We start from the raw sequence: 11998 nt of genomic DNA, 5'->3' as shown, positions 1-11998 counted from the left end.
TTGTTCTCCACTGAACAAAGCTATGCCGCCTGTTTAGTCCTGTTACCAAATTTGGACTGCATTTAGCCTACTTTTTTAGTTGAGCCTACTAACTGTGTCTGCGCCACTCATTACTGTTGTCCTCCACTGAACAAAGCTATGCCGCCTGTTTAGTCCTGTTACCAAATTTGGACTGCATTTAGCCTATTTTTTAATTTTGGTCGTACAAACTGTCTCTGCGTCACTCATTACTGTTGTCCTCCACTGAACAAAGCTATGCCGCCTGTTTAGTACTGTTACCAATTTTGAACTGCATTTAGCCGACTTTATTATTTGGGCCTATATCTGTGTTTCCTCCTCATCCTGCCCATTGCCCAGTCACTGCTAAATGAGTCTGCTGGTACATTGACCCAGACCACTACATTCCCCTTGCACTCTACACAGCCTGAATCTGACCCTGCTAAAAGTCAGGTTCCCCTTCCCGCATTCTATACCACCTTACATGGGGACAAAGAGGAAGGTGCAGATGAAAGTGCAGGTTCCTTCATCAGGTGAGGGGGCATACTCATTGGCACTGGCAGAGGGCCCCTCATAGTACGCAAAAGTGTCTCTGGCAGTGGGAGGCGCCACTTGCCGTTAAACACACTGCCGTACTATGAGGGGCCCTGTGCCAGTGCCAACTAGTGGCCCCCCCTGCTTGCTCAGGATCACAGCACTTGCAAAGTTGAAATACTTACCACCCCCTGCTCCACCGTTGTGACGTATTCCGCGTTTTTCGGGCCCACGAAAATCTTGAGCCAGCCCTACGCCCCCACAACTTTAGCCAAATGAGCCCCTGTTTTCAATGCCTAAATTTTATTATAAAGTAAATTAAGATTGACAAGCTTAAGAAATAAGAATTGATGTTGTTGGCTTTAAAATGGGCACTGTAGGTGTTTTCCTGTCCTCTATTCACTGCCGACTTTGATTCCCCATTGAGGAGGAATTGGGCTTTTTGTACCAAACCATGATACAGACTGTAGGTTCTAAAGGTCAAGAAATAGAGCAACACCTAATATAACAAATGATGAGAAATTGGTTATTACCCTTCTATAGCACTGAATTCCGCCTTGCTCTGTCGTGATAGAGATACAAGATTGCCAACTGCTGGTAGCATCCATAATGAGGCTTGTTGCTGGAAACCTCTTCAATGGATTTACTCAGGCAATTTGCTAACAACAATATGAACTGGAAAGTCAAGATGGACGTGTTTCTTTCAGTCCAAAATAATTAAATGAACTTGATAGTCAATAAAATATCATTTTTGTCTTTATTCAAGAAAGGGTAAACTCGTTTCTAGGTTGGACTGACCAATTCATCAGTGCACGTATTATAGCTTTTATATCATCATGCATGCAATAAACCACGGATGCCTTAATTATTCAATGGTTATAATAAAATGGGGTTAATCACAAATGAGGGAATAATGAGGCAAAGGCCATCAGTTACTTCACTGCTGGTTCCCTATTCAAGGAAACATATAGTGAGGTCCAGTGTTCAAAAAGTCCTCATGGATCAGTTTGCTATTCTTGTAACTATCATATTCTACGTAGCAATATCTGAAATATGAATTGTGCATGGTTTACGAACTATTGTGCTGAGTAGCTAATTATATGGCTTTGAGGGAATGCAGCACAGTCCCCCTGATAATAGCATTCCCAAAGATCCCTATTAATTTTCAAATCAAGTTATATAAATCACTATATATGGCAGCAGCCACAGAGATCATGTCTGAGTACGATAAGAGAGGTTCTTACTGTCATAACATCTTCATGTCATGTATTTGTCATATGAAATATATTGAAGATCATCAGGATCTTGAGGGATGGAATATGCACCATACGATTAATTTGAATGGATAGATTTTTCAGAAGCCTATAGGTATGGTGCAGTACAATTTGGTTGCAGTGCAATTTTGTACTTTTTTATGCCTTATGATATTGTTCTTATATAATACATTGAAATTAAGAGATTTTCTTGTGAAGAAGAAGAACCCCACTTTGTTGTCGCTCTTCGTTTGGACTAATATAAGGGGTCTTAAAATGTCATTCAGGTAAAAGAGGGTACCCAAAAGAAATAGGAATCGATACTGAATAGAAGGGTGCTTGTAGCATGCTCTTCAGCTGGTAGGTGAATGTTCGCGCAACTTTTCTGAGTTAGAGAGCCAGCTGATCTTTGGGAAGGTTGCATTTGAGTCTAGTGTTTTTTTCCTTAAACGAGTTATCAAATATTTGAAGGCAAAAATACATCAGAATCGGATGTTGCAAGGCAAGAGTAACTCGTTTAATGACCAATTTGTCCATTAAAGTTAACTGACAGCCACCCAATGAGAAGCCAGTCAATTCTACGAGTTCACTAATGGTCCAACAGTGATGTTTCATAATTGCTTGATGAATTTTTTTCACAGTTTCATCAATTCAAGTCATTGAAGGACATCTGGAACAAGGTTTATCGTTAATTGACATTTCAATAAATTTAAAGAGGGAGAACCACTCATAAACTTTTACTCATGGCATCTTCATTGTATAATATTTGCAGCATATTGATAAGGTTCATCACGCAATCCAGCAATTCGTGTAGAATAACATCTGTTTCCAATAGTTTTTTCTTAAAAAATTATCCATCACAAAACTGACAAAATATTGAACAGCTCGTTGAAAAAAATATTACTAGAGCTAACATTCACCAAACTCTTTACTACTAGCGCCTTGTCCTTTAAGAAATGAATCCTTTGTCTTTTGGGTAAGGCGATGCTTCCGTTTAAAGGAAAATTATCAGGTGGACCTGTTTTTAGGGAAGAGATGACGTTAGATGCCTGAAAAATTAAGACTTGTGTGATCTACCTTTTAAAGGGATCTTCTCATAGACCCTGATTTGGAGCTTTGAATGCAAGTTCTGATTTAATTCTAAGTTAAAACAGCCTTACTGGGTTCATTGGGGGAAAAAAGGGCTTATATGATTCCTTTTTTATTTTTCAATAGAAATTTGAATAATATCAGATTTTCAAATTAAAGGATTAAACTGTCGGAATAACTTTTAACTTTATCTTAAAAATGAATACATTTAAAATAATACTTATAATTTATTAACATAAAATATTTTATTTTGTTAGCTTTGTGTTAATATTGAACTGATGGCATGCTGGAATGGAACATCATTGAACGTGTTTATCTTGACCGGTATAACCGACCTTCCTTGGCTTCAAAAGTTCCTCTTTGCTTTAGTCCTGTTTTTTTTTAGTCTTGATGTATTAGGAAACCTTCTTATTATATATCTAGTGATCCAGGATGTTTGTCTACATACCCCAATGTATTTTCTATTGGCCAACCTTTCCTTTGTGGATATTTGCTTTTCTTCTATAACAGTCCCAAAGATGATGGTTGGATTCTTCATGAAGAACACCATAACTCTTGAAGGCTGTGTGGCTCAGATGTATTTTTTTCATTTTTTGGGGTGCACGGAAGGAACTTTGCTGGCATTCATGGGTTATGACCGATATGTTGCTATCTGTCAACCACTAAGATACAAGACATTAATGCGAAAATCTGTGTGTATTCAGTTGGTGGTAAGTTCTTGGGTCATTGGCCTCACCACCTCACTCATTCATGCAATAATGACATCGTATCTTCCTTTCTGTGACTCAAACAAGATCAAACACTTTTTTTGTGATGTGAAACCAGTGATAAAGTTGGCTTGTGCAGACATTCACCTGAATGAAGCCTTACTGACTAATGTACTTGGTTTTCTTAGCACCAGCACCTTTATCCTTACTATAATATCCTATGTCTATATCATAATTAATCTTCTGAAAATACGCTCATCACAAGGAAGGTCGAAAGCCTTCTCAACATGTTCTTCTCACCTGACAGTGGTCCTTCTGTTTTACGGTACTGCTATGTCCACCTATCTGGGACCTTCCTCAGAGAATTCAATAGAAAAAGACAGGATAGCAGCTGTATTGTTCACCGTTATTACGCCAGCAATGAATCCAGTCATATACACTTTAAGAAATGAAGGAGTTAGAAAATCATTGAAAAATCTTATCAAGAGTCAATATTCTAAATGACTACATTTCCTGTAAGTAAAATGATGGCAGTTGATTCTAAGCTCAATAGTTTTTTTTTTATTATATCTCAATCAATAAATGCATCAACTGTATTTTAATTTCATTCCTTCCTGACATTGGACGTACTGGTATGACAATATCAAGTCCACATTTTTTATGCAGGCTCAGGAGCTGAACCTGCATCATTACACAGCCAGCATCTACCTCTATTAGCAGACAATTGCAGTTTGAAGTAAAGTAAAAAAAAAAAACATTTTTAAAAATGTAGCACAAAAATCCACAGAATGCTCTTTTTTCCTATTAAAAATAAAGAAATATTAAAAACAAATATAAACAAAGATAAGTGTCCATAAAAGTCTGATGTGTCAAAATATAAAATTATTTAACCAAACTGGTAAGAGAAAAAAACTTAAAACCGCCAGAATTGATAGTTTTTTTTTATCTCCTTAACCCTGCAAAAAATGCAAAAGATCAAAATGTCTTTTCTGCGTTAAAATGATATCAATAAAAAACATCATCTTGCCATACAACACTATTGGCATAAAATGAACCTATGAAGCCCTGAACAATAATTTGAAGGCCCATTTTAGAACAAAATCCAAAAGAAAGAAAACAAGACCCTTGACAACCATTTATAAGTAATAAACAACTTAATTAAACATATAATTGTTGTAAGATAATTGAAAACAAAAAGAAGATGTCAATTCTTAGGACAAACATTATTAATTGGCCTAAGTGTGCATCCAGATTACGATGATTGGTGTATAAACCAAGAGGCTTTGCGGAATTGAGCGTCAAGGGGTACACTGGCGTGGTCTGTGTCCAGAGTAATGCATGTTTGAGCCTAATTTCTTTTCCTATGTGGTTTCCCGCATGGTTTCATTACCACATGCTAATGCTGTTACATATTGGTTTGATGCTTTTTGCTTTAATGGCTTAATACTGAGCATTATTGTATGGATCACCATTGAAGCACCAACCTCTTGTGTAATCAGCATTTAATAATTTTAAGAATTCCAACACTATTCTTAATTTTTATGCTCCACTATACTATGTTGGGGTTTGCAGTCTTCTAATATATTTTGTGTGCTTTTTCTTCAATGCATTTTTTTACTTCACTTCCCTTCATGAAGAGTTTTGCCAGCAGAATGAATCTCGTTACTTTCCTCTTTGGGAATAGTTACATTTTGCACTTGCCATTTTTACAAGAGAAAATGTTTCTTCTATCTAGAGACAGTTATCTCTTACATTTAGCTGTCTATTTACATCAGCAGTAGGTTGTCTTTGCACCTGCAAAAGGCCCAGTGCGCTTTAGGAGCATTTTTGAAGCAAAAGTAGAAACTAGAGAAACAAAATGCACAAATATGGTCCTAACTGTTAAAAATTTGGTGTAAAATATTATAGGTGTGCTCACCTGATAGGGCTGTGAAAGTCACAACACCTACAGAAGAATGTAAGGGCTACTGCAGGACCGCCACTGGGATACAATGCAATAAATGAGAAATATGGTGGTTCAGAATCCACTCTGCCTGAGGTGGGCTGCTGCAGGACCACCACTGGGAGATGATACAATAAATCAGGAATATGGTGGTTCAGTATCCACTCTGCCTGAGGTGGGCTGCTGCAGGACCACCACTGGGATACAATGCAATAAATGAGGAATATGGTGGTTCAGAATCCACTCTGCCTGAGGTGGGCTGCTGCAGGACCACCACTGGGATACAATGCAATAAATGAGGAATATGGTGGTTCAGTATCCACTCTGCTTGAGGTGGGCTGCTGCAGGACCACCACTGGGATACAATGCAATAAATCAGGAATATGGTGGTTCAGTATCCACTCTGCTTGAGGTGGGCTGCTGCAGGACCACCACTGGGATATGATGCAATAAATGAGAAATATGGTGTTTCAGAATCCACTCTGCCTGAGGTGGGCTTCTATAGGACCACCACTGGGATATGAGGCAATAAATGAGAAATATGGTTGTTTAGAATCCACTCTGCCTGAGGTGGGCTGCTGCAGGACCACCACTGGGAAACAATACAATAAATCAGGAATATGATGGTTCAGAATCCACTCTGCCTGAGGTGGGCTGTTGCTGGAAAGCCACTGGGATTTGATGCAATAAATGAGAAATATGATGGTTCAGAATCTGCTATGCCCGAGGTGGGCTGCTGCAGGACCACCACTGGGATACAATGCAATAAATGAGAAATATAGTGGTTCAGAATCTACTCTGCCCATGGTGGGCTGCTTCAGGACCACCACTGAGATATGATGAAATAAATCAGGAATATGGTGGTTCAGAATCCACTCTGCCCAAGGTGGGCTGCTTCAGGACCACCACTGGAATATGATGCAATAAATCAGGAATACAGTGGTTCAGAATATGCTCTGCCCGAGGTGGGTTGCTGCACGACCACCAGTGGGATACAATGCAATAAATCAGGAATACAATGGTTCAGAATCCACGCTGTCCAAGGTACAATCACACATAGAGGTGAAGCATAAATCCAGTTTATTATGTCAATGTGTTTCAAGATTTTCAAACCTTTTCATCAGGACCAAACCACAATGACCACACTCAAAGGAGCATTATTATTGTATGCACACGATGCACTTTTATATAATGTGTAATCTAGGCAACATCCAAGCTTTGCTATAACATTAGGGATGTGTTTTTGGCATCCCTCTTGCATTAAGCACCTCACAGGAGAGATAATAAATAACAAAGAAACATTCATCAGACCACACTCAACAATCACCGCTTGTCTACATGCAGATTTTTGTCTTTTTTTATCATAGTAATCAGTTACTAGTAATCATGTGGTACAACCTTGGACGCACACTCTGGTCAGTTCTTCATTTCTGTCCATTTTGTTCATATTGACATCTTTTTTATGTGTTTAATGGTTTTACAACAAGTATTTGTTCTATTGACATACAAATGACAATGTAATGGATCTCATAAAGTGGTAATACAAGAATTGTTTTATTTTATTTTCTTACAGATTTCAGAATTTTTCTTCACCATTTAAATAAATTAAAAAAATACAAATTTGGTTTTGCAGTAATCATACTGACCTTGAGAATCATTTTGCCAGGTCAATTTTAAAGCATAGTGCACAAAAGAAAAAAAAAGAAAACTGAAAAAAAAAATTTTTTTTTAAATAATTTCACCACACTTCCAATTTTTCCCATTTTAGGACATTGAATGGTAAATGGTGTCATTCAAAACTGCAACTCGTCCTGCAAAAGACAAGCCCTCATACGGCTATGTTGTAGGGAGGTCGACCGGACTGCCGGTACCTGCATGCCGGGTCCAGAACTAGAAAGGCTGCATCCTCTGTTCTCGGGGGGGAAGCTTGAAGGGGGAGGACCTTCCCCTGCTGCCGGAGGGAAGCCGGAGAGAGCTGGACCTTCCTCCTGATGAAGGGGGGGGGGGGGAGAATATAAAAAGGTGCGCAGTGTCAGAGGGATAAGAGGAAAAAGAGGGCGAAGCAAGGGAGTCTAGCGTCGCCGCAGAGCAGTGCAGAGGGCAGCACAGAGAGCAGCACGCAGACCGGTGAGGGGCGCGCTCTGCTTCCCCCACTAGAGAGTACTGGCGTTGCGACAGGCCGTATAAAAGGAGCCACCATCGCCTGCAGAGCAGAGCCTTGCATACAGAGCAGAGCCGTGCAGAGCAAAGCCATGTAGAGCCAGATAGTGCACAGCAGGAACCAGTACGTACTGAGAGCGTGTTGCAAGACAGAGTATGTGCAGTACCCCGCCAGAGAAGCAGCGCGCCAGTGCTGTCAGCACTTTAGTCTTGGCGGGAGCAGGCAGCGGGCAACATAGAGAGAAGAGTGTAGTGCGCCTGGTTGCTGACAGAGATCGAGGTGCTGTGTGCTTCATGACTGTGAGTACAGTTCACGTGCCATACAAGAGTGACCTCATACTGGACTGATACTTGCACAATGACGTTTCCAATGACTATTTACCTAGACACTTGTGACCTGACTTCACCAGTGAATATAATTGCAGAGCAACGTGGGGCTCTTACAGGACTATGGCCCGTGCCTCTGTCGGGCAATGCAGTTCCATGGACTAGGCCCAGTGGAAAGTACCGGAGACCAACCACTGCTGTAAGAAGACAGACCACCTTTATCACCAGGACCTTCCTGGAAAAGACACCGCGCCAGCCGTTGCCGGCGCTATTGAGTTTCCAACAGGAGTTACAGTTTGTGGAACTCCTGACACTAGTGTTTCACAAGGAACTGTCGTTATCTGAACCATCATTCTTCTACTCACATATCCTTTGCCATTCAAACTGGTTATATCCCTGTGTACCCTTTACCTCCCACCATCTGTTCCCATACATACCGCTTAACCCATTACCTCCCTGCGTGGAGTATTCCCTTGTTAATAAATCTGTTTACCCTTGCTCTGCCTCCCCGTCCATCACTGCATCCTGCATTCCTGCTAGTACCTTACAATGCCAGCAAAAAAAATTTCAATAATAGCTTGTGAATAATTGGGAATGAAAAAAAACAATAGTGCTAAAATAAAAAATCACCCAGTCTGAAATGGGTTAAAGGGGTTGACCTCTTTATTTCTATAATAATAATTGTGATGGAATTTGGAAAATAACTTGTGGCCCTTACTAACATCTAAATATTAGTAATGTTCCTCTTACATGTTGGGGAAGCCTTTTTGCACAGACTATAAACACTTCTGTTATCAAAATTTATTACATATCCATCAAACTCCTCCAATTGAAAAACAATGAAGATGAGAAACCTGTGCTTCAATCAGTAGATGCTGACGGACAGGTGTGGTATCATGTTACTCCATCAACTATTATTTTGAAGGGGTTAACTAGTTAATTACTTATTCATGGCCTATCCGTCGAATAGGTCACCAATATCTGATTGGTAGAGGTGCAACACCGACACCCCTGCTGATCATTTGTTACCGTCATTGGCGGCTGAAAGTTTTCGGATGTTGCCGTAATACAGTAGCCCCATCATCTTTACAGTGAGACTTGGAGGTTACCTCAGATCCATCAAATATTCAAATGAATAGGGTGTGGATCGTCAGTGCCTGCTATAGTTTTGAGGGATCTGAGCAGGTAACAACTGTTTACTGGAAATGTCAGGTGTCGCACTCCCATTGATTAGAAGCAGTGTTACATTATACTGCTACAAAAGGTCTTTTCATTGCCATAAAGGTGTGTGCATGGTATGTATGTCTAGGTAGGTGGAATATCTCAACATCCACATGAATTCCATGTCTCAAGTTCTCCAAGTATACAGTCATGGTCAAAAGTATTGACACCCCTGCAATTCTGTCAGATAATACTCATTTTCTTCCTGAAAATGATTGCAAACACAAATTATTTGGTATTGTTATCTTCATTTAATTTGTCTTAAATGAAAAAACACAAAAGAGAATGAAGCAAAAAGCAAAACATTGATCATTTCACACAAAACTCTAAAAATGGTCCAGACAAAAGTATTGGCACCCTCAGCCTAATACTTGGTTGCACAACCTTTAGCCAAAATAACTGCAACTAACCGCTTCCTGTAACCATCAATGAGTTTCTTACAATGCTCTGCTGGAATTTTAGACCATTCTTCTTTGGCAAACTGCTCCAGGTCCCTGATATTTGAAGGGTGCCTTCTCCAAACTGCCATTTTTAGATCTCTCCACAGGTGTTCTATGGGATTCAGGTCTGGACTCATTGCTGGCCACCTTAGAAGTCTCCAGTGCTTTCTCTCAAACCATTTTCTAGTGCTTTTTGAAGTGTGTTTTGGGTCATTGTCCTGCTGGAAAACCCATGACCTCTGAGGGAGACCCAGCTTTCTCACACTGGGCCCTACATTATGCAGGCAAAATTTGTTGGTAGTCTTCAGACTTCATAATGCCATGCACACGGTCAAGCAGTCCAGTGCCAGAGGCAGCAAAGCAACCCCAAAACATCAGGGAACCTCCGCCATGTTTGACTGTAGGGACCGTATTCATTTCTTTGAATGCCTCTTTTTTTCTCCTATAAACTCTATGTTGCTCTAAAAAGCTCTACTTTTGTCTCATCTGAACAGAGAACATTCTTCCAAAACGTTTTAGGCTTTTTCAGGTAAGTTTTGGCAAACTCCAGCCTAGCTTTTTTATGTCCCGGGGTAAGAAGTGGGGTCTTCCTGGGTCTCCTACCATACAGTCCCATTTCATTCAGACGCCGACGGATAGTACGGGTTGACAGTGTTGTACCCTCGGACTGCAGGGCAGCTTGAACTTGTTTGGATGTTAGTCGAGGTTCTTTATCCAACATCCGCACAATCTTGCATTGAAATCTCTTGTAAATTTTTCATTCCGTCCACATCTAGGGAGGTTAGCCACAGTGCCATGGGTTTTAAACTTCTTGATGACACTGCGCACGGTAGACACAGGAACATTCAGGTCTTTGGAGATGGACTTGTAGCCTTGAGATTGCTCATGCTTCCTCACAATTTGGTTTCTCAAGTCCTCAGACAGTTCTTTGGTCTTCTTTCTTTTCTCCATGCTCAATGTGGTACACACAAGGACACAGGACAGAGCTTGAGTCAACTTTAATCCATGTCAACTGGCTGCAAGTGTGATTTAGTTATTGCCAACACCTGTTAGGTGCCACAGGTAAGTTACAGGTGCTGTTAATTACACAAATTAGAGAAGCATCACATGATTTTTCGAACAGTGCCAATACTTTTGTCCACCCCTTTTTTATGTTTGGTGTGGAATTATATCCAATTTGGCTTTAGGACAATTCTTTTTGTGTTTTTTCATTTAAGACAAATTAAATGAAGATAATAATACCAAATAATTTGTGTTTGCAATCATTTTCAGGAAGAAAATGAGTATTATCTGACAGAATTGCAGGGGTGTCAATACTTTTGGCCATGACTGTAGGTGCATCCTTGTGCCATCTCTTCCCCAAAGTGGTGCTTATCATGTCCCCAGCCATCTTTTTAATGTAAAAGAAAATGAAAGTGGCTCACCATACCATGACACCTTATTTCATTGTTCCATGGTCTATTTCTGAAGTTTATGTGTCTATTGCAGGTGTTTTTCTGCAGTGAACAGGGGTCATTATGGGAAATCAGATGGGGTTGCACAGCAAACTGCAAAGCGATATGTGTTTGAAGACCTTTTTTTTAGCAATTGCTGCTGCAGAAGCTCATCTTTAGGACCAGACCAAGGGTGGACTACCCTCGAGTGTCAATGAGCCTTAAGTAGCAATAATCTGCTCATTTACCAGTTGTCCCTACTAAAACCAATTTTGGAAGGTACTATCCAAGACATTCTAGTAAAACCCACAAGATCTGCCATTTTTGAGATGATCCACCAAAAGACCCAGAAATGATCCATGGAGATGACCCAGACATATAGCCTTCTCAAATTAACCCTTTTCAGAGTGGCTCAAATAATTATATGTGCCTATTTGTCCTGCTTTCAGCACATCATCTCCAACAACTTTTTTACTTTTGTATTAAATTCAACCTGCCAGTGATTTTAATGTCATAATTAGTGATGAGCAAAACTTGCTTGCCGCTTCCTCTTACTCACCCCAGAATCACTGTACTCAGTGTACTCGGCGAGAATCGAGCATTTCCGGGATTACTCGGCGGGAACTGAGGTCTCACGCTGCAGGTATTGTCTGCCAGGATGCTAGTGGTGCATGCAGAGGACGAGGCCGTGGCCAAGGTGAAAGTGTGTCACAACAAAGACCCACATCTTCTCACTTCATCTTCCTGTCCCAGCTTCTAGGTGATAACAGCACACCACTATTGAAGCCAGAACAGTGTGAAATGATTGTTGGTTGGATAGAGGATAATGCTTCCAGTCACTTAGCCACCACCAACACCACCACCATGTCTTCCACATGGTCAAGTCTGAGTAGCC

The 11998-nt window shown here is 40.4% G+C and overlaps 1 protein-coding gene across 1 annotated transcript; it reads left to right on the top strand.

Moving 5' to 3' along the window:
• The first annotated feature begins 1812 nt into the window (after window positions 1–1812).
• On the top strand, window positions 1813–4084 carry LOC138638075 (olfactory receptor 12D1-like). Its single transcript, XM_069727101.1, has 2 exons — window positions 1813–1899; window positions 3131–4084. Exon 2 carries the CDS (start codon window positions 3152–3154, stop codon window positions 4082–4084), a length of 933 nt encoding a protein of 310 aa, XP_069583202.1. The 5' UTR covers window positions 1813–1899; window positions 3131–3151.
• Window positions 4085–11998: the final 7914 nt, after the last annotated feature.

This window comes from Ranitomeya imitator, chromosome 1 (genome assembly GCF_032444005.1).
Source record: "Ranitomeya imitator isolate aRanImi1 chromosome 1, aRanImi1.pri, whole genome shotgun sequence".
In the NCBI taxonomy this organism is placed as follows: Eukaryota; Metazoa; Chordata; class Amphibia; order Anura; family Dendrobatidae; genus Ranitomeya; species Ranitomeya imitator.
Note: the sequence above shows the minus strand (reverse complement) of the source record. Positions and strands in the feature narration are given on the sequence as shown.